Raw genomic sequence first — 23161 nt, 5'->3', positions numbered from 1 at the left:
GTTCCAACAAGATGACAAAGAAGGGATAAACTAAACAAAACACCCCAGGTTCTTTTATCCTAGTGCATCTGCTTATGTCCTAAACAACAGTTTGAAGCTCCCATTCAGAAAGCCCACACTAAAAAATAGAGTGGCACTTACACCACAGATATTAAACAACTGCTCAAAACCCTCTTACAATAACCTGACGTTATATTGTAAATATGGTTTCTGCATAACAAAGAATAAAAAGAGTGCTGGAAACTTTCACGTGTGCTTCTGCTCTATATAAAGCTCCTAGGATATTAACAGCACACTGTAAGCTGTCCACCACCTCAGCATAATCCTAAAAGGTCCCGGCAACAACACAATCTGAAATACCACATCATTCAAGGAAAACTCACACATGGCACATTTAGCCTTTTGCAAATCCACCCCTCGAGCAAACTGACTGCTTACTGACTTCATGTTACAAGTATCCTAAGGCGCACTGTAAAGTTAGCTGGTATGGCCCCAGATTAGGATTGCCACAAAACAGCTGCGCATGTATTTACTTTGACACTTTCCCTCCCACATTAGGGCTTGAAACAGAACTGCATCTCAGCACCTACAAACTGAAAGTAGGCAAACACCAAATTGCGGAGATTTTGCACCGTGAAGGGATTTCGGTACCCGTACATTAACTTCTTGCTTTGGGCTGTCCTGCTCAATGCATGTTTTTGTTAGATTTTTTAAAACCACAGATAAATAGTCAAACAAAAGACCATAAGGCACTAACGGATGTGCTCCCTATTGCAATTAAACACAAAATAACCCACTGGTTTTCTTTGGTTTCAATTAATGCTGCGCAACTGATCCGCTCATGGAACGAGTACTTATTTTCCCTTTCTTCATGTGAGCCAGTGAGCAAACAAGTGCCATCAAGACAACCAAAAGTTTAAAGGTGAAGTTTTGTGACAAAAGAGAGTACGCCAAAGAGAGTAGAAACTGTTTGGAACCATGCAGCTCGTTTCATTCTTTGCAACTATGACAGCACATCAAATGACGCACTAATAAAAAACACATAGTCACTAACAATGTTTTCACTGTGCACAAAAATACTGCACTCGTGTCTAAGCTCTACAGCCTAAATCCTGTTTTAAAAAATGCAGGGCTAATTTTGTGCACTGTTCTGTGACACACTGATCACCCAAGGAAACTAGGCGTTCCACAGAGTCATTCTAATGCTCACCTAAATTCTTCCATTCGAACTACACATCACTCAAACGGAATCATTTGCCAGCAGATCCAGTAGTCTTTGATCATTTCGAGCAGTTTAAGAAAGCTCGAGCACCTAGTTTTCTTGCCTACGGCTTGACCTTCTTTTTTCTTACTTTTTTTCTCCACACTGATGTACAAGTTGCTGTAACTGTCGAACTAAACCAAATATCGTATTGCAATGCATGGGGCTGCATTCTTATTTAGTTTGTGTTAATGGCACTTACTGTTCTACTCCCCTCAATAACGCCCACAGGGACACATGAGGGTATTAGTAACCAACAAGCACACAAACATAAACAGCCTGGCTGCCTTACCGCCGTCTTCACCTACGTCACGTTGCCCATCTCTGCTGGACACCAAGTGGCCATCGTCTTCTCCTTCGTATTCATCTTCCATGATGTCATTATTCCCAGTTGGGTTACGGGTGGCGCTTCCCGGCTGCACGAGGTGTTCGTTGCCTGGCTCCTGTTGTTGAGCAACGGGCTGTTCAGGATCGGGTTGTTGAGCAACATGTTGCTGAGCAGCATGCTGTTGAGGACTGCCCTCCAAGCCGCTTTGCGTGCCGTCTTCAGTCTCCATCTGCTGCAGGCGTTTCATCAGCCTCTCAAGAACGGCATTCATGTCTGCATAACTGTTGTCCTTGAACTGGGCACCAGCTTCGTCCGGAAGGTCGCCTTCTCCCTTTTGGAATAAACAACATAGATTGCTTTTTCAAAATATTTTTTTTTTTTAAGAGCAAAGGCAACGAACAGACAACTTCACTCAAATGAGACAGTGAATGTGGCAACCTAGTATAAGGCAAGATAAAAGTAGTTGAATAAACAGGGTGCTTATAAGCCCCATTGGCATGTCTGTTTAAAGCAAAAGAGGTGCTTAACCTCGCAACTGGGGTTTTATTGTTGCAAAGTTATATTTCGCCGAAAGTGAACTAGACAGTTTATTATATATTATATCAAATGGAACTTGCTTCCCATTTCCTTAGAAGTCATATGCACATCATTGCATGTTAAAACTGTATCCTGTTGATCCTAACCATTCTTCTTAGTGTAATAGATCTTGAAGCACGGAGCAATGTGTGAGCGTGAAGGCTTGTTTGCCATCACCTACGTTACAAACACCTTATGCACTATGTCCACATATGTAGACGCAACTTGAACCTGCTCATAATTTCGTAAACAAGGCAAATTTCCACCTCTGAATTGCATGCTCTTAACATTTTGATCTTAGCTGTCAAGTTTGTGGTGCCATCTCTTGCAGCTGCAGCGAAACTCGTTTGTAAAAAAAAACAGATAAAAATGAACTTCGCGACGTTTTACGGTGGGGACGAGTAAGTAGCTTTAATTTTTGCATGCTCTCTTTTCAAACAGTCGTGCATGATGCAATTTACCATTTGGATTCAGAGTGTTGTGCCCACAAACGTGGACATTGTGCCTTAAGGCCGAAAACACCAAAGTACCGTTTTCTGGCCTCTATGCGCTGTTTTTTTGGGCAAGTGTGGCACAAAATGGGCTTATTGCTTGCAGGTGTTCAAAACAATGCTTCTACAAGAAGAAAACTGGATGAATCCAGCGCTGTTAATGAAAATAGCCAACAGAGAAGCGCCTCCAAAGAAGCGCAGCCGACCGAGCAATGAAGGCCCACGGATGGTCGCAAAGAAGCCTCATAATGCTCAGCTACTGCCGACTAACTCGGAGCGCTGTGATGGAAGCAACCTTGGCCCCAACTTCTGAACACGCCAAGAGAGAAACAGAAGAACGGAAAGGCACGGAGGTTAACTAGGCAATGCCCAGTAGGCTACCGTACACGTGGGGAGGGGAACACAGGGAAAAAAAGGAAAGAAAGAGCGACAACAAAAACGAGTTTTTCACTGTCCATTGACCACTATGACAAGGGGACAGAGGGCGCACACTTAAAGCTCATAATTGGGAACTCAGCCCCGAGTCCTTTAAGGACTTCAAAAGCACCTTCCCCACTGTCTTTTGTGATGAAGGTTTTGTCCAAGGCCCCAGTATCTTGGTTTCTATAAGAGGACAAGAGTCTAAGCAGTGAAGTGTTGCAGCCAAACATGCCAAATGCACAAGAATGCAGCAGACATGAAGGCTGAACATTCAAGAGCTGCGTTCGGTGCTGGAAATGAGGAATTTTCCTCTGCTTATCAGCACAAGCTATTGTTTTTATCCGTTCTATATGTCATGAACTAACGAATCAATCTTTAAAGCAAATATTCTCACAGCTAAACATTTATTCATTCTAACGATCAGTTAGGAAAGGCAAGAAAATGTTGCAGTGTTTAACTTCATGTAGCAGCTTTGAGGCGCTATGTCCAAATATGTGGACGCGAATAAAATGGGCTTGAATGTGAAAATTGTTGCATAATTTTTTACACTTAGACTTCTGCTTGGTCTACTGATCATGAATGAAATACTTTTCTCCTCGGTACATAAGAGGTAAAGGGATAATGATAGGAGGTCTCACTATCCAACAGAATAAATGTTGGTATTGGAGTTATCAGCCATTTTCTTCAAGCAAATTTGATTTCTGCGTCTGTTAAACAAATGCACCCCTTTCACGCGTCCATGCTGCAATCTTGATGTTTCCCAACCAAAAACAGCTGATTTTCCCATTACCTATTGCAAATGATCAAAATTGTGCTGCATTTAGACGTATGGTTAATGCTAATTAAGATATGCTGCAGTAGTTCGATGAATCAGTTCCCCAGAAAAATGTGAGTAGCGTCTTTAGGCATGTTTTCCAGTAAAAAATTGCCAGTAGAGCAAGGATAAAGACACGCTTCCCAGTTCAAGGGTTAAAGAGACACTGAGGACAAGTTTGAGGACAAGTCAATCGAATTTTTAATCTTAGTAAAATGTGAACGCTGAGACTTTTACGGCTCTGCTGGCATCTGCTCGCCAACAACAAAAAACAGCATCTATTCTCCAGAAATTTCTAGTTAAAGTTTGAGAACATTTTCCTGCTACTCTGATTCAAGCTCGTGATAACTTTGACAGCATTAGTAACTCCTTGAACACTGAAAGAAAGAGCTTAGGTATGTCGTCTGGCCTCAGAAATCCAAATTTAAGAAAGTACTTGACGTGCTCACAGTATGCAAGTGAAAATGACCTGTGGCAGCAATACCTGCATTTCATTTTTCGGCCTATTCTAGCTATTAATAACTCTGTTCTCGGTGAAGGTAGCCTGTCATTAGAACATGGTAATCGGTCAATACAGGGCAGCTTCAATTTGTTCTATGTGTTCCTTTAATACAACATGGCGGCTGGTTAAAATTTTTGAACACAGATGCCTGTGATCTTTCATTTGCAACTTTTCTAGCAAACTTTAGAACACTTAGTGAATTTCAGCTAGATAAATTGTGCAACAAAAAAAATTCATCCCATACACAAAGCACATGTTGGTGACAAAGTGGCATTTAATTCTTTTTACATCTTCTCTTTAATAATCTATGCGTTTTCCCAAACAGAAAGTTGCAAGTGTAACTGACAAATGCACAAAGTTCATATGTTTGGTACCTGGGTTTCAAGGTAGGCCTTGGAATTAATTTTCAGACAAGAGTCATAATAGCTTTGTCGATGAGGGGCTAAGAACAAGTCTCAGCTTGGTCTAATACAGAGATTCTCCAACTGCTCTAATGGTACAGAGATTCTCCATTGAACCCTCTGGCTCTTTCAAAAGTGGTTTGGGTTCCCCAGGCACTTTCGTCCAAGCATGCTTCAATCCAGCACTTTCCTTTAGTTGCACTTATTATTTCGAGATGAATCACAATGCAAGTACTCACAGCAGGCCATTTCTGCATGCTGACAGTCATAATTAATTAAAGCTGGGCCTTTTTGTAGCGAAAGCTACACTGGCCACAATCTTGCAATTTCACTGTGGCGGTGCTCCCGGGAGGCACGGAGACAGACCTCGAGCCGTTGCATAGCAACTGCCGCAGCTGGGCGGACGGCGCACACTTACCGCGCCATCTGGCATGATGTCACACTGCTCGCCTCGCCGCGGAGCCGCCCTTACCCGCGCTTAACCGTTAACCAATGTATTCAGTGGCGGCATCTATGGGAGCCACTGAAACCTCCGCACACTCACTGAATAACAAAAAAAACCTGTGTCGAGGCTGGGAATCGAACGAGGGCCTTTGGCGCTTGAGGCAGAGTCGCTACTACTCCGCCACGACGACTCGAGGTTTAATCATGAATAAAGGTGCGCCTAGTGAATGCACGTGTTTCATATATTAACTCTTCCGATCCAGAAGTCGGCATGCTTTCGCAACGTATATCCTGGCTTGACAGAGCTAGGCCACCAGCAATTTTTTGAGAGGCCATGCGCCTGCATGCTGGCCATGCATGCTTTTTTGCATGCATGTTAGTCAGGCGTTGATGGCCACCAGCGCATGCTGGGTCCTCAGCACCTTTCACAAGCCATGGTAGTTCCAGAAAGCTAAATATAGGTTGAGAAACCTGCTCTAATACATTTCTTTTGCAGCTACTGAACTTTATTTTCCACCCAACAGAATTAAAAAAAAAATTACCAACAATTACTGTACAGTGTAATCCACTTATAACGGTACCAGATAAACGATATATCGCTCATAGCGATCAATTTTGAGATTCATCAATTCTCCCATTGCCCCTATGTAAAAATAAACTGTGTATAAAGATACAATTATCGGTGAAATAACAGATACGACGATAGGATTCTGGCCGTCCGGAAGGTGTTTACCAGCAAAATTTGTCTGAAAGTTTATAAAAAATAAAATATTTTGAAACAAATTACATAAAAAAATTAGCTGCGGTTTAACTACTGCTGAACCTGGTTAGAGAGCGAAAGCTGTGGTGTATCAGGCAAGTAGACGTGGCTTGGCGCCTGCAACACTGAGTGCGTTCCGCACACTGGATAGGCCAATCTCTCACCTGCCACCCTGGCAGATGGCAGTTAACGGGTGACTGCGAGAGGTTGGTCACCCAATGAACGGTATATGCGCACTCCCCGCCGCACTCCTCCATGGCGTCTAAGTCAAGAGCACAGCTTCAGCTTATATTCCCCCCAGACAGATGTCCCAATGGCAGTTTCCATTGCACATCACACGAATATCACATGACTATTCTACCGGCTAATTGAAAGGTAAAATGCCAAGGTCAGACTTCCAAGGTCATGTCCATGTGGTGCGACACCACAACGTTAGGCTGAAGGGCATATCTGTGGTGCGACTTATAGCCATGCAAAGTGCGGCACCTTTCGCTTCAAAACTCCGCGAACTGACGGGCATGGCCAAATCCGTGAGGGAACGTTGCCTACCACCTTGGGAACCAAGCACCATCATCGTCACAATCGCTGGAAGTAGCTTGCTTGGCCCCTGTGCTTGCGGGCAGCCCAACGCTATCTCGCACAGACACAGTTTCCTTTGCACTGTCCACAGTGCAGTCCTTGGCAGTGCGCCAAGATGCTGTGCGCTGATCACATCCTGGGGTATTTATCTCTTGACAGGAGCTCTGGACGGGGTGGGGGTGAACTGGCTCAGTGAACTTGGCAGAGCGCCAAGACGCCGTGCGTCCTTGAAAGGAGCATGGTGGTGGTGGCTACATGCATGGAGGAATGCATTTGTGTGTTCTTTTAGTTTCTTTTTGTCGGTCCAGATATAACGATACTCAGTTATAATGATCCGATTTTCCAGTTTTCTCAATATCGTTAAAAGTGGATTGCACTGTGCTCCCTAATGTGAAATTTGAGTGTAGTTTGATTTTATGACATACTAAAGCGAAAGCTAGGATGACACCTAAGCTACCATTAAGAGTACAATGCGAAGCATTTCCATTTTGACATACAAGGCCTCTAAACTATCGTACTGAACGAACGCTCCTCAGTGGTGTGCATCAGTCCAGTGCAACCCTTGCCCGGTTGCGGCGTCCTCCTCAGTGTCTGCTGCTCCCTGTGCGAATGTGTTGTAACGTGCTTGTCTTATTGCTTTAAGGAGGAATGCTGAAGCCACAAAATATGCGTCTTCATTTGGAGCGGGCCACAAGGCAGGAGGCCCACACATTAAAAGCAGCGCATGCCTTTTCCTATGATAAATGGCATGAACTCCCCAAACAGCCTCCATAGATGCCCATGCATGTACTGGTTGATGGTTTGATTGCCTATCCAGGGTGGACTCAAGTTGCAACAAGCGGTTCTGAGGTAATCTTACACTGATTCGAAAAATAATCAACCATGCTCCTGTGAAAAAATTAAGGGGCCCACAATCTTTGCACAAAAAAACGCCTCATTTGGGCAAGGCAGTGCGCCTTTTTTCACAAAGCCTCCAATGTGTACCCCTTTAAACGGAGGGGATGCTGGGGCATCTGCCTGCTACCGCATCCACCGCAGTGGCTCTTGCACAAGTGGTCGCGATGCACATTCTAAGCATGACGTCTATCTGAAAATGCGTTTAGAAAGTCATTACACAACGGCTAGCACAAATTGAGCACAACCCCTCTTGCCTGCCCTTGCCATACCCTTCGCCACTCTCACCGAAGGCCTTTCTCTCTTCCACCTCTACTCCCTCCTGCACATTTCCATTCCTGTCCTCTCTTCATCACCGCCCTACTTTCGTCCTTCGCCGTGCTCTTCGCTTTGCTATAGCTGTGCCGGTTAAACCGACGACAACGTGTAAGCCAGGAACGGGCATCTAAGAGCTGTACTCTAAAAAAATTTTAGGACCCCCGCATGACATTTAGGATGTCCTACAGTGATAGCTGGGGGAACCTTCTTCTGATGGGGGTTGAGGTTGCGGTTAATGTTGTGAGCTTCATAAAGGTGGGAGTAGCCTTGTGCAATTCTGCTGGCAACAGGTCCACCGTAGTGACACTTAAATTAAAATTAGAGTCAGATGCTAGTGGCTCAGGTGAAATGGGTCTGTGCACTTTTGGGTCCCCAATCTCAAATGCACGCTCAATTGAGCCTAGTGCTGCGAGGAGGAGGAAATTCTGAGGAGAGGAAAGATGCACTAACTGCCATGCAAAGCCTTCTGCCACCTCTTAGTGGTTATCAGAACGACTGATATGGTCTGCCAACTTCTTCTTCACTCGGTGGCTCACAGCGGAACTGCTAGGGGTGCTGCGATTTTGCACTGACATGACCAACGCGCAATTCCGAAAGTGTAGGCCGTGCAGCCATATGTGCAAAATGCTTGAAAATCAGACAGAAAGTGCAAGAGTGTCCAGTGACCACCATATATGACAGCAACTATCATGAGACACCCGGAAAAAAGAAATAAAAACATAATGGGCCAGCCCGTGCAATAATAAGAGTTGTGCAAAATGCATTCATATGCTTCATGTAACAGTAAACAATAAATGAACTGACCTTATTGAACAGTTCCTTGAATTGTTTTGCCAAATCGTTCTGCGTGCTCTCCTGGGCCGGCTCTTCATTACTGTGTGCCTGTTCAGTAGGCAGCCCTTGCTGTCCTGCACAGCCAAGACATCAGGTGGCACATCAAATTATTCTTTTTGCACACACGCATTCACATCAGGCATGCCTTCTTCATATGGTTACTAGTGATGCGTCCTTATCAAAACTTAACAAGGTAATGTATACCACAACTTCACAGTGAGTATAAAAGAGAGAGTTTATTAAGATAGAAAGGCAAACAGGCTAGCCTAAGTGATTATTCTCTGGCCTGCTGCTTTGCACCGGGGAAAGTGGAGAGAGGAAGAAAGAGGGTTGCAATGATGCGGAATAACTAAAGATAAAAATATGCAGGAACACATCACCACCACCACTGACAAACTGCGTCCACTGTAGGAAAAAGGCCTCTCCCATCTCCTTCCATTTAACCCTGTCCTGTGCCAGCTGCGGCCATTTTATCCCCACAAACTTCCTAATTCCTTCTGCCCGCCTGACCCTCTGACGTCCCCTGGTACGCTTGCCTTCTCTTGGTTATCTTGGTTGAAAACCATCAGCAATCCGCTTCAGCATAGCTGTGAGCCGAGACCCATGCAGCAAACAAAACAAAAGAATACCAAAATTTCCCGGAGAGCCTTCCAAGCCCATGGTCAAGCGACCAGTATAAGGTCCCCTGGCAAATGCCTACTACAGCCAAAATGTGCCAAGAAAGCGGCAAATACTGCTCCCAATGAGCACCGCAATGTAGTTGTTGTAGGATCGCGCACACCTTTTAATGGTGTGAACCTAACATTAGTGTAAACGACAGCTTGCAAATCATTCCCTCTTCCACTTCTACCTCTAACCTTGCTCACCATTTATTTTTACTAACTCTAAACTTTTCTCACTGACTTAGCTTCACTGAACTAATGACCATTTATAGCTAAGAACTGAAACATCTCCTTAAGAAAGCTTCAAAAATTGTTTCTGATTGTCATGAGACTGACATGAGGTCAGCTGTGGCTCAAATGTAACTGCTGTTGCTCATGGCATGCCTAAATTTGAAAAATGTTCAGCAGAGAAAAAGCTGGTCTGACTAGAGTGGAAAACTAGATATGCCTTAATTTATTACTAAGCGCCCCATGTAAAAAGTTGGCAGGCTATGGGACGCTTTATCCAAGTATGACCTGTAGATTATGCCACAGACAGCATCAGGAAAACACTATCTCTAACACCCAGACAGCTTTGTTTGGCGCTTTTTCAATTCTCAGCACATAAGCTGCATATCCGTAAAAAAAAAAAAACAGTGCTCAACTTTCTTCACCCATTGTTCTTAAGGCATTTTATCTCGGACCTTCATTTTCAAGACCTTGATCTATTTCATACACAGCATGCAAGACTGCCAAAGCTAGCACACCTATTCACTCCAACTCCATCCGCGCCAAAAAAGTAGTTCCCCTGCAGTGAAACTTTTAATATGAATGACCAATAACTGAACACCTGACTGTTTTGCCAGTGATTTGCAATGCCTAGCAGATCATTTTACATCACTCCTTGTTTTCGTCCAAATTCTCTGTGATGCTCAGAGAACAAATAAAAGACAGCCACTGCTCAGATGCTCGATTTGAACTTGAAAGTTTTTGTAACCAGCGTCTGTTTTCCATCACGTCAATCACCAGCCCCATTTCCTTTTCCTCTACATCTACAACTTTTCAAAAAGTAATTTGAAATTATGAATGAAAACTTCATTGGTCGACTGAGAAGGAGCCCCCAAATCCACGGACGGTCCCGGCATACAGGCCTGGGACGTGGGTAGGGGATGCAGACTAAGGACTAGTGAATGTGCATTGTTTCTTCACGGCCTCAGCCACCAGGCGGGTGGCTTGCTGCTGGATGGCTGGCTCCTCGCTCCGCAGCGAAACTTCCCAGGCTTCTCTACTGTTGATGTTTAAGCCAGCGCCCGCGGAATCGGCGCATTCCCAAATTATGTGATCAAGAGTGCCCCTTTCACCGCAATTTTTACATTAAGTAATCTGACACCCCCGGAATAGAAAGACTTAGAGCTTCACTCACTGGTGTGAGTGGCTTGCTTGGGCTTTGTAAAATCCGCCTCTCAAAACTTGGGAGCACTGCCTCTGGGACGTTTCTCTTTTACGAATAACTACCACAGAAGAAGAATGGGCAAGCCTCAGCATCATTTCTGGAGAAAGCTAGTTCATACAAGCAACGCCACGCACCGTCTCCGAGAACAGCATGGTCAATCCCAGAGGTCGCAGCAGCGGATCCCGCACCAGATGTGTGGCCATTGTCACTCTCACGTTTTTCTGGTACAACCGTTTCTTGCTCTAGAAAGACAGGTACATAATAACGGAAGTTTTTTTTTTTTTTTCTCAATGATGAATGAAACAGTGAAAGAAGTGAAAGTGCAAAGATTCCAACGAAAGTGCCCATATTTGAGTGTTGCACAGCTGGAAGAAAATTTTTCAGGGTCTAAGAAATTTCTCAAACAGCACCTACACAAGCACAGCAGTTGGTACCAACAGCTAGCACTAAACACGGGAATTTAGAAGGAAGAAGAGAGACTTCCAATAATTTGACTTATGCAGCTGTGGTTGTAATGCATCTTCTTCTGCAGTGCGGGCCATCTACTATGCGTACATTACAGCTACAGCTCTGTACTTAAATTCAGCTGGAAGGTGGTCTCTCCTCTCTTCTAAGTCCTTGCCTCTCTAGTACACTGTTACCCATGGCTGTGATATGGAGCTATAGTGAATGTTTTTAGCTAACAACTTTTTCATCCCACATAAGGCCAATGTTAGCATGTTGGCAATGTACAGCGACAAGTAAGGATGATGATTTATTCACGCCATTGCGCCTCTCAGCCACATATGCTCCTGGCATTGAAAATTACAGCACTATTCCACTTACATATTTCACTGTACTGCAGAAAATGCCCAGGGAAAAGAAAAGCCAGGATGACACCTACGCATACCGGTATGCACTGAAATCGGCTAATACAAGCACTTGCTCTGACTTCTGGCTAGCATGTTCAATGACAGCGTTAGAAAACTGATGCAGAAAAATTAATTAGTGCCAAAAGTGTGTTCCGGTAAAGTGTGACAGTAGTTGTACTGCAATCGTCTCAAGTACTATGCAACACCAACTAAACAGTTGGAATTGTGTTCTTGGCACTTTCACATTCTTAGTAAACTCGTGCTCACATCTGAAAAAGCTCTTGACTGCTTGTGCAGAAAACTTATTTCTTTTTTTCTTTTTATAAATTTTTTGCAATTCTCCTTTCAAGAAATGGGCCTCTTGTGTACTTTCCAAACTTACTTCCACGAGTGATTGATAAAGGTCTGTTTTTCACTGCAGGGTAAGCAGTCATGAGTCTATGCAAGCCCTAGCGCCGTTTAACACTGGACGAAAATTAGCTGCAAAATACCTGATGTCATTCGTAAAAGCTTGTTGATTTGGACTTAAGGGACCGAAAAAATGTTCAAATTATCCAAAGTTCGAATAACCGAATGACCCTGAAAGAAACTAACCAGAACCTCTTGCTTCACGGTAAATTTATTTGGTGAAAGACAGGACAATAGTCGCCTGCTTTTGAGATGAGGACAGCATGACAATGATTATTTTTCACATGCGTATCAGTGCTATTGGAGGCACGCTGTCAGGAGCACGAAAACAGAACTGCTCCAAAATATAAAGGGCCTCGCCAGCACGCTTCACGGTGTGATGCAGTAGCGGTAGAGCCCCAGTCATAAGGTTTGGTGCGCAGTTTTGGTGCAAATGCAAGAACTATGCGGAGCAGGTGGAAGAGAGGGAGAGCACAACAACGCCAATCAATGTCTGAAACGGCACCTGGGCATGGCTGGCTGGCTGGTGCTCGGCCAACAGCCGTCGTCATTGTGGGCTGGCGTGAAGCTCAGGAAAGCGAAACTGAAACTAAGCGGTCTCGCTATTCAGAGACAGGGCTATCCATTATTTGTCACGCCTGCCGTTGCACGCACGTTTGAGGCGTGCGAGCGACTTTGCAGCATGAAACTCATGTTTGATAAAGGCGATGTTGATGATCACTTAAAGTGCCGCTCGTACCTAGACATGTCCTCCCGTTGGGAGCCTGTTCGAATAAGCCGGTGCGAGATTCGCAAGTCCGGAAAAGCGAGCGAGCAACACAACAGACTTGCATAGATGCTGGCCAGCACTGCGCCGGCAGTTCGAATTATCCGGATCTCTGAGTTAATGGGGATCGAATTAGCAACTAATATAGTTGTAATAAAGCATATACAATTATGCCTTTTTGAAAAATCAATACATAACGTGCCAAGTTTTTGCATCAAAAGACAGTTGTTATGGTATCACTCCTCACTAGCATGAACTCCTCTCTCTTCACTAGCAGCCATCGTGGTGGCTCAGTGGTTATGGTGCTCAGCTGCTGACCTGACAGATGTGGGTCTGATCCAAGCTGCGGCGCTTGCAGTTTGACAGAGGCGAAACGCTTGAGGCTATGTACTGTGCGATGTCAGTGCACATTAAAGAACCCCAGGTGATTTACATTATCCGGAGCCATACACTATGGTGTCCCTCATAGCCTGAGTAGCTTTGGGATGTTAAACCCCATAAACCATAAACCAAATCACTCTTCACTAGTACAAGTATTAATTCTGGCGATGGACTGATTACAATTATTTGGCAGTCACTTTGCAGGAAAGCTCGAGGTCGCTCAAAAAGTCTCAAAAGCTGTTGCATCATGCTTAAAGGAGAGTTGAAGAAAAGGCAGATTAAATGCATATTACCGACTTAACACAACAGCTGACATAGCTAAGACCCACTGCAAGTCAATAAGCAGCTGCTAGGCAAGTGGCCCCACAATGCTGCTCAAATTTTCTACTTCCTACCAAGAAATGAAGAAGCCACAGATTGGTGCCAATTTCTTCCATACTCCACAATTATTTTCCACAGAAGCAGGGGTATGAATTAATAAATTAAGGATAACAGCTTTAATCAGTCAAAACTTTGAACCCACATTTATTATAAACATACACCTGTCTTAGCAACAACCAGCCCTGAAGGAGGACATGTTTCGCGGCAAGAAATGGACAATGCATCTTTGGCAACACATGAGCATAAATTAAGGTTAACTTTTGGTATAAAATACAGATTTACACCTTAGACATGACACCAGTAAGAGGTCAGATTTACGCAGCACCAAAATTCTTGCACTCAAACTAGTCTGCATCAGTCAGAAACAAACGTGTACAGGCCGGAAGCTTGCCGAGTGATGCAAGGTAGGATGTCAACTTCAACTCACTTCATTTAAACTGCCAATTTGCTCTCATTAAAATCAAGCTTATTGAATAGGGCCTCGTCAATTAGAACTCGGCATAAACCAAACAGGCTTTCAGTACCCTTCAAGTGCAAAGAATTGAGAGATGAAGGTTTGTCCGAGTCTCTTTGTTTAATGCAACAAACCAATTGTGCTAACAAACACAAAAAATGCCGACAGCACCGAAGTGAGTTAAATTTCTGGTGTCCAGGCAACCTAACACACTCACCATTTTCAACAACGTCCACTATGGGCTTCTCTAGATTGGTAAGAGTGTTGCTGGGCTCCTTTTTCACAAAAGATTTGATGGCTTCCAGGTTTTTCTGCTGCTCCGAGAGCCACACCTTTCTCCTCTCTTCCTCCAATCTCTTCTCATCTGACAAGGGGAGTGAAGAATAGTTACAACTGACATTGCTTAAACCAATGCACAGAGGAAAAGAGCAACATATTGTAGTCACCACCACCACCAACAACAAGGCAACATGAACAAATGTATAAACAATAATTCCTTCTCTAGTTTTTCCCAGTCACATTCCTTTCCAAAGCATGCTATGCTGCATTAAATTTGTTTTAAGGCCTCTCTGTTAGCCTTCATCCCTACAGGTGAGTAAAGGAAACCGGAGACATCAAGGCTTCATATTTCCATGCTTTTGAAGAGTCACTGAGGTTGTGCAGGGGAACCGTTTGGCTTTAAAGCAGTGAGCCTGTCCTGAGGCTAAAGAGCGTCTGTAGCCAAAGAGCGCCATGTCACAAGGTTTTTTTTTTTTCAAGGCGGGGACAAAGACCCATTTCCCAAGCATTTCACCCTACATAAGCCGAGCACCAAGCAGGGGAAAGCTTGTAGCCATTGTTATCACCGGTGGGCACCCGGCGACACTGGGGATCGAACCCCGCACCTCCCGCATGCGAGGCGGATGCTCAAACGACTGGGACACCGCTGCGGTAGTGAGCCTACCTACAACTACCAGTGCTGTCAGATGTCTTGCAACCATGATTTCTTTTTGTTCTTATGTCACACAGGGAAACCAAAAGAAAAAAAATGGCCTGGCTTAGCTTATGGTTAAGCCTAGGATGCGAAGCATACGTCGCTTGGCAAGCCGTACTTCTCGTTCTTCTCCCGTTTCCGTGGCTCTTTGTAACTTGCGCTTTGCGGTCTGGCGAGCCGCCCTCTTCCTGGCCGACATCTCGCTGCTCAACTGACTCAACGAGTGCGTTGCCTTTTATACAATTGCGTGACGTCAGTATCTCCTAGCGGTAGGAGCGGGAGTTAGGCCGCCGGTGGAGGCTGCGCGTCCGCAAGCGAGCGCACGAGTTGAGCCACCCAGCTTTCACGGCTGTTGTGACGTCATATCACGTGGTGCGCCGATGTAGGTCAAGTGGTAGCTACGCGGCCGCGCGCGGCGCAGCAAGGAAGAGCTTGGTTGTGCGGCTAGTATGCTTCGCATAAAAAAGAGAGAGGAAACATTGATGAGAGGAAAGGTGGAGAGGTTGGCCAGTAGATACGTGACACTGCCCTTCTACTCTATACCAGGGGAAAGAGGAAAGAAATGAAAGGAAAGAAAGAGGCAGAATGTACGTGGATGGTGATTATGTCACAATACAGTGAATTACATGGAGTGTCCCTGACGAGGCACACGTCCATGTACACATCAACTTGCACTCGTCTCTCATAAGGATTCAGAAGAGGAGTACACAAGAGCAAATGCATCACACACATCCCACACAACGCACACGTCCTACAGCAAACATAGGTATGCCTATGTCTCTCTCAGAGTATCAACGGTGTCGCCTACGTGTATCACACACACGCCTCAAAGATGGGCATCTATAGGACTGTCTTGCAGGAAAACTGCTGAACAGCTTTCATTGTGCACAAGGGAATCTACTTGAAAATGGCTCTGGCAGTATCGATGGCTCCCAAGCTGGGAAACCACGTTTTCCTTTCCATCTGGTGTTTCGAGTCTCCCATAAAAGTGGCACATTGAACTCTTTTTAAATATGAGAGAAAGCTGAGAAAAAGGCAATAAGCAAACAGCAGCAGTGCATGTTGAGAAAAAGCAGGAAACCTCAAAGGAACATTCAGGACAACCTGAAGTTGGCTGTATAAATAGATTATCGAATTAAAATGACAACAGGACTAAATTCAGTGAAAATGGAGCTTTTACAAGCTAGAAAGGTCCAAGAATGAAACTTAGGTGTCACCATCGTCACAATCTTTCGAGAGGAAACTGCAACCATGACACACATATTTTGTGCTCAATTTCATGAGGTTAGGCTACACTGGTATTCTCTTCAAAATGGTGATCCCAGAATCCTGCTTGGCCTTGACATCACGAGTTTGAACTCAGCGGCAGGAAAATTATTTAATTGATTTTCTCAGTAGTAAATGCATTTTCTACTGGCAAACAAACATTCACATGGCCACCTAGAGCCACAGAGGCGATTTTCACAAAGAATAAAAATTGAGTTGCGTTGCACCCAGTGTCCCTTTACTGAATGCAATCAAGAAAGCAAAAACGCAAAATAGCACGACAGACATAGTGACATACTTTCTTTGACCTCCAGGTACCTCTGGTACTGCTTCTCAGTGAGCCTAGGGCTGCACGAGATTGTGTGGGGCTTGGAGGGAGAGATTCGCTTGAGCGGAGGGAATGCGCACACCCTGGATGTGTGCACTGTGAAGACGTAGCTGCACGTCTCAGGCTCCTCCACGCTATCAACGTAGTCGGTCGATTCCTCATCGCAGTAGTACTGAAAAGCAAGAAAGAAAAAATAAGATAGAGCCGCAGTGCGAAATAAAGTCCGCGCGCTCAGAGACTGGTTCCCATTAGTTTTCACAAAACCCGCAGTTTCGTTAACGTTATGATGTCTTGAATTTCCTTGTATTGAAGTGCAGTATGGTCACTTCACAAGTAAAAGAAACTGGGACTTCATGTCTTCGTGACTAACATCATAATTCCCATCAAACATGCCCATACTGCTATAAAATTTAAGATTAAAATGTAGTTAATACAAGTCAGAATGGAGAAGTATGATTGAGAGAATGTATGAGTAGATTTTTACACTTTGTTCGGCTCGTAACACTAGTCTAAAGTGAACATAACAGGGCAACAGCAGCTGTGTTAGCAAAAACCCCAATAGTTGAACACACTATGCAAGTACACTTTTTAAGTGCAGTCAGCACACATAGGTTTTTGCTCTTCCTGCATAGAGTGCATACACGGCCCAATAAACACAACTGACCAACCCTCCTTACATTCCACCTAATATGAGCAATGCAACCACCCTAGATCCAATATTAATGAACTAAACTCTCACCACCTATTTGGTGCATTAATTCTTTTCCACATTTCCAACAGTATTTCGTGCTCTATGTCATTTAGTCACTGAAACCGTGATGCATGTATGTTATTTCGTGTCTGTGGGATGCACTGGTGACTGCATTGTTTTATTCTTTACTTGTATTTGGTTCTTTACCGCTTTTATGCAGCAGTTCTCGTGAAACTATTGCTGGTACAATAAACGATGCATGCTGCTGATGATAATAATGACAGGGATAAAAATTACTTGCAATGCTCCCCCGGCACTAGGCCATTTATATGTGCCACCATGTTTCATCTTCTTTTTTTCAAGATTTTCATTGTGAACTTGCTCTTGTCTTCTCTCATGCAAAGAGGCAGCCAATTACAGCAACCTACTTCCAGCAACCAACAAATCTCAAGGCAAGCCCATGAAACAGAAGCTAAAAAGCATGTTCAAATATAGAAAGAAGCATGGGAAAGGCTGGAAAAGCAGTGTTGAAAGGCTTTGCCACCTGAAGCAGAGGGGTGACAATGCGAGGGGTCCCCAACTTACCCTAACTTCAGCCTTCCTCGGGACACCGGTGATGTCACATTTGGAGCCATGGCTATAGATTTGACTGTGGTACTTCTGCTGGCCTGTCTTGTTGAACTGCTCCTACACATGGGGGGTGCAGACGTGTTTGGCTTGTCACTCACACATACACAAAGCACTGTTCACACAGAACCAAGTCCGTAAGGACATACTGGACATACCAAGTTTGTTTCGTTATTCCAGTCGAAATCAGATTCGTAGAGCCCGAGAAATATAATGGCACCTTCTGGCTTCCCATCTGAAAAAATACAAGCACTAAATAAAGTCTCCGCATGAGAAAAAAAGAAATGACCCGACTCAAAATTTATGTAGAAGGCTGGACAGCATATATGCCTTGCTCTGGACAACTGTCTCCAGGACAACAGAGAACAAGAAAACTTTTTCGATAACATTAATTGTGGTGTCCGAAACTACCAATCCTCGCTGGGAACACGTTTAGCATGAAGAACAAGCAGTGACAAATGAACAAGTTTGCAGCTGCCAGAAAGAGTCAGCCACTCCTCCAAACTCCCACGCTGAAGTGCCTAGGTTCCCACGTTGAACCTAGTGCATACTGGAAAAGCATGAGTGACTGTAGGGCAATGCAACAGTTCATGTTCACTGTCAGAGTATTTTCTAGATTAAATGCATTTTGGTGCATTTTGAAACCATGCTAAGTTAATGCCTGCGCTTAATTTTCTCAGAGAAATGCTGTTTGTCATCAGCAATTGATGGTTGGCACAATTTCAGCTGAGGTGGTGTGAGCGGACTCGTGAGGAACTTTCTCAGTGATAGAAAAAAAGCGACACAGAAGATAAGAGTAATATCTACCAGGTTATATATACTGCTTGCGTATCGTGCAGCCTTTTGTATGCTAAGGGCAGATTGATGCTGACATAAGAAATGAAGCTGAACTACACTCAAACAATTAAAACAGGTATTTCATGTAAGAAGTGTAAAATGAAAAATCCTTTCTGAAGCATGTAACTTGGTTGTCTATGCACTTGCTGCAAAATTTCATCCTAGATCATCAAATGCACACAGACCAATAAAGATGGACCTCCTCAAAGCAACACATAATCACAAAATTTTATATTACAGCAAAGATTACTAATTAGTAAGTTACATAGCAGTTTCTTTACATTTATCAATGGCTAAGACAAAAAGTTTATAAATGAATCTTATCTTGATCAACTTCGTATTTAATGTAAGAAAAAAAAATAAACTTAGTACTCAATGAAAGAAAAAAAAAAGTCAAAGTTCTTACTTTCAACGTGGAACTGCTTGATTGACTTTCCATAACAGATTTCATATGTCCACCAGTTCTTTGTCTGAAAGAAGTAGAAACTAGACATTACTTACCATGCAACCACCTAACACTCCTGATTTTTATGTGACATGGCTGATACAGCTGCAGTAAAAAGTTTCTAGAACGTAATATTAGCAAAAAAACTTGACTGCAATGCCGTCTTCAGCTTGGAATAGATAAATGTAGCCAAATTCTGAGAGTGCTATTTTCACAGTGCACCAATGAATCACTAGCAATGCGCCCTGTATGCAAAGAAAATAAAACTCTTTGCCAATGTCGTGCTTCATAAACTTATGACTCGAGGTGTACATATCATCATGCACTGCAATGTTTTAGTGCTCCTTAGTGGACAATAATGAAGCGAACAGTTAAATGCAATGGTGCCAATGCTGTGCCAGATATACTGTCATCCCAAGTCTGCCTGGCCGCCTAAGAAAAGGCAGCCCCCAAATGCAGTCAAGGTACCAACAATAGACTTAAAATTCCTCAATATGTCAGCAAGATTGCAATGCCCAGTACAGAACTTTACAAACTAAACCACATAATAAATGAAATGCCAGCTGTTAATTTTTAAACGCCTTCCCCACATGCATGAATATATGAACGAGAAATGACTTCAGCAGCTTCTTAACACCACATGAAAATAAAGTTAATCACTCTGAGCCTACAGGTAGCAATCTGATCTTGCCTAGGGCAAAAGGAGTGATAGAAAGATTAACAAGTTCTGAAGCTCAAAGAGGAGCAAACGAAGTGGTTCCCACAAAATGAAATAGTCTCATTACAACAACAGTCATTACATCCCGCAAGAAGCAACCACAATGTTTTACCTTAGTCAAACAAGGCAGACTTCTCAGCGGCTCCAGCAACTTTAATACATTAGGGGCCTCTTCCTCAGTCTCATCAGATTCCGCATGTTCTGTCGGGTAGGAATTCTCTGGCAGGGAGCACTGATACTCTTGTCCGAATTTTGTTGTCATCAGCATTACTGACTGCCCGACATCCTAGAGAAAACAAACGCCAATGAATGAGAAAGCCATAAAACGTTCGTTTAGAAACACGCAAAAAGCGCTCAGAAGAATGATGCAGTTCTCTGTGCATTAAAAAGAGAGCAAAACATCCAAACAGCAATGATTTAACACTTCGCATGCAACGTGCCCTAAAGTGGATGTCATTTTGATGACGCGTCTTAACCTCTACCAGCAGTGGCGGCACATGTGTACATACAGCCCTAGAAAAGGGGCAGCACCGCCTAAAATAATTTGCGTTCAGAAAGGTTCCTTTTAGTGCCCTGCTCGACTATTCACTAAGTTTACAAACATGCAAACCTTCCTCCCACGAAAGAAAGCTAACGCCGACCACTCCTCAAAGGGATTATTTTCAATCATAACGTCCAAATCTTTCACGGGTCAAAACAGCATATTACATTGCATGCTTGTGGTCAGCTTGTAGGCTGGTGATCAAAGTAAAAAAGGGGGACATCGGCCAAGATCTTTGTGTACACACTCCTCAATAACATTTTGCTACGTATCGAAGGCGTCAACTTCTCTGCACATCAGGATATGGAAGCGTAACACAAGGACTCACGTCACCGATCTTCACTGGAGTGCTCACGATGTCAACTTCATAATTAAAACTTCTGAGCTCCTCCAAATTAAAATATGCTAACGCGGATTGAATAAGCAACGGTAGTAACACCGCTGCTGCTATCATGATGGCTAAGGTGAGCTGGCTAAAAGCATTTGCACAGGAGGGAATCACACGTAATCTCAGCTGTGTAAATAACGAAGTGAGCGAGCGAATGCGGGTGCGAAAAATGATGTGCCATTGTTGCTGGATGATGCGGAGATCCGACTAAACAGAAACTCGTGATTCTGTTTCGGTTTCGGTGCGCAACATAGCATTTGAATGTGAAAACTTCCATGATATAATACTGAATAATAATAATAATAATAAATGGTTTTTGGGGAAAGGAAAGGGCGCAGTATCTGTCTCATATATCGTTGGACACCTGAACCGCGCCGTAAGGAAAGGGATAAAGGAGGGAGTGAAAGAAGAAAGGAAGAAGTGGTGCCGTAGTGGAGGGCTCCGGAATAATTTCGACCACCTGGGGATCTTTAACGTGCACTGACATCGCACAGCACACGGGCGCCTTAGCGTTTTTCCTCCATAAAAACGCAGCCGCCGCGGTCGGGTTCGAACCCGGCGACTCCGGATCAGTAGTCGAGCACTCTAACCACTGAGCCACCGCGGCGGGTATAATACTGAAATGCATAATTTGACCTGTGCGTAACAGCAAATTTGACAAACATGAGAGTAAAGCTCTATAAATTGAAATTGCATACATTTTGAAAACTGCCATGCTATTAAATTTGGCTCTCGGACAATTAATGAATATCTTATTTTTGCCATGCTTTGCTGAATCTTTTCGTTGTTGGTATTCCTCTGCAGCACTCACTGGCTCCCTATGTGGTCCAAGTGAAAGGAAAGCAGAGCAACATACGGGATGTGTGCAGTGTTCAATGTACACCTTTGTGTGCGTTAATTACATCCGCGGTGTTCGTGTCGAATGTAAACAGTCATTGCGAGTGTATAACGCGTATCGAGTTCACTACAAGTATTACGGAATACGGAGTAAGTGAGTCACCCGTCTTAACAGCAGTAATAGACACTATGACTCTACCCAGGCGAGAAAAAAAAAAAAAACTTTTGGTCCAATCGGGTTTCCAATCGGATTCATTTGGAATGTCCAATGGGTTTCAATTGTGTATTTGGAACTTAATGGTTTCAATTTGACAGGCAAAATTCTGTACAGTACTGCTAATTTAACTTAAGTTTTCTGTTCGAAGTCGGTTGCTGTCAAATGCTTTAAATGTTTGTTTTAATTTGTTGTTTGTTTTTGTAAACGAAGGCAGGCCTTTGTCAGGTGTTGTATAACGCCTTTTCTATAAACCAATAAAAAATGGAAACGATTGGAATGTCCAATTGGTTCCAACTGTGTATTCGGAACCAACTGAAAACCCGCCGCGGTGGCTCAGTGGTTAGGGCGCTCGGCTACCGATCCAGAGTACTCGGGTTCGAACGTTCCCGACCGCGGCGCACGCGTTTCGATGGAGGCGAAACGCAAAGACGTCCGTGTGCTGTGCGATGTCAGTGCACGTTAAAGAAAAATGAAACGAAATAATAATAATAATTGGTTTTTGGGGAAAGGAAATGGCGCAGTATCTGTCTCATATATCGTTGAACACCTGAACCGCGCCGTAAGGGAAGGGATATAGGAGGGAGTGAAAGAAGAAAGGAAGAAAGAGGTGCCGTAGTGGAGGGCTCAGGCATAATTTCGACCACCTGGGGATCTTTCACCCGGATCGAACCCGGGACTCCGGATCACGTTAAAGATCCCCAGGTGGTCGAAATGATTCCGGAGCCCTCCCCTACGGCACCTCTTTCTTCATTTCATCTCTCAGTTCCTTATTTGCCCCCTATTCTCTTACGGCGCGGTTCAGGTGTCCGCCGAGAAGTGAGACAGATACTGCGCCATTTCCTTTCCCCAAAAACCAATTTCCAATTGACAGCTTTCCTTTCTTCTTTCACTCCCCTTTATTCCTTCCTTCACGGCGCGGTTCATAATAATAATAATAATTGGTTTTTGTGAAAAGGAAATGGCGCAGTATCTGTCTCATATATCGTTGGACACCTGAACCGCGCCGTAAGGGAAGGACAAGAGGAGGGAGTGAAAGAAGAAAGGAAGAGAGAGGTGCCGTAGTGGACGGCTCCGGAATAATTTCGACCACCTGGGGATCTTTAACGTGCACTGACATCGCACAGCACACGGGCGCCTTAGCGTTTCGCCTCCATAAAAACGCAGCCCCCGCGGTCGGGTTCGAACCCGGGAACTCCGGATCAGTAGCCGAGCGCGCTAACCACTGAGTCACCGCGGCGGGTTCTGCGCGGTTCAGGTGTCCAACGATTTATGAGACAGATACTGCGCCATTTCCTTTCCCCAAAAACCAATTATTATTATTGACAGCTTCAGCTTA

The 23161-nt window shown here is 44.1% G+C and overlaps 1 protein-coding gene and 1 non-coding gene across 3 annotated transcripts in view; one reads left to right on the top strand and one right to left on the bottom strand.

The window, feature by feature from the left end:
• Positions 1–20954, bottom strand: part of LOC144093812 (uncharacterized) — a 31038-nt gene extending 10084 nt beyond the window's left edge. The window contains exons 1-10 of one of the 2 annotated variants that reach the window (XM_077627520.1): positions 20712–20954; positions 19955–20128; positions 19086–19149; positions 18001–18077; positions 17801–17902; positions 16495–16696; positions 14175–14321; positions 10851–10958; positions 8593–8696; positions 1554–1920 (exon numbers count right to left, since the gene is read on the bottom strand). In XM_077627520.1, coding sequence (XP_077483646.1) covers positions 1554–1920; positions 8593–8696; positions 10851–10958; positions 14175–14321; positions 16495–16696; positions 17801–17902; positions 18001–18077; positions 19086–19149; positions 19955–20128; positions 20712–20837 — 1471 coding nt within the window. In that variant the 5' untranslated portion in view covers positions 20838–20954. The remainder of the gene's footprint in view (positions 1–1553; positions 1921–8592; positions 8697–10850; positions 10959–14174; positions 14322–16494; positions 16697–17800; positions 17903–18000; positions 18078–19085; positions 19150–19954; positions 20129–20711) is intronic. The other variant, XM_077627521.1, reaches the window with a different exon arrangement.
• Positions 20955–22147: 1193 nt separating this feature from the next.
• TRNAG-ACC (transfer RNA glycine (anticodon ACC)) lies at positions 22148–22223 on the top strand. Its single transcript has one exon. It is a non-coding gene; the product is annotated as a tRNA-Gly (tRNA).
• Positions 22224–23161: the final 938 nt, after the last annotated feature.

Source organism: Amblyomma americanum, chromosome 6 (assembly GCF_052857255.1).
Source record: "Amblyomma americanum isolate KBUSLIRL-KWMA chromosome 6, ASM5285725v1, whole genome shotgun sequence".
Taxonomy (NCBI): domain Eukaryota; kingdom Metazoa; phylum Arthropoda; class Arachnida; order Ixodida; family Ixodidae; genus Amblyomma; species Amblyomma americanum.
This window is presented reverse-complemented; position numbering and strand designations above follow the sequence as displayed.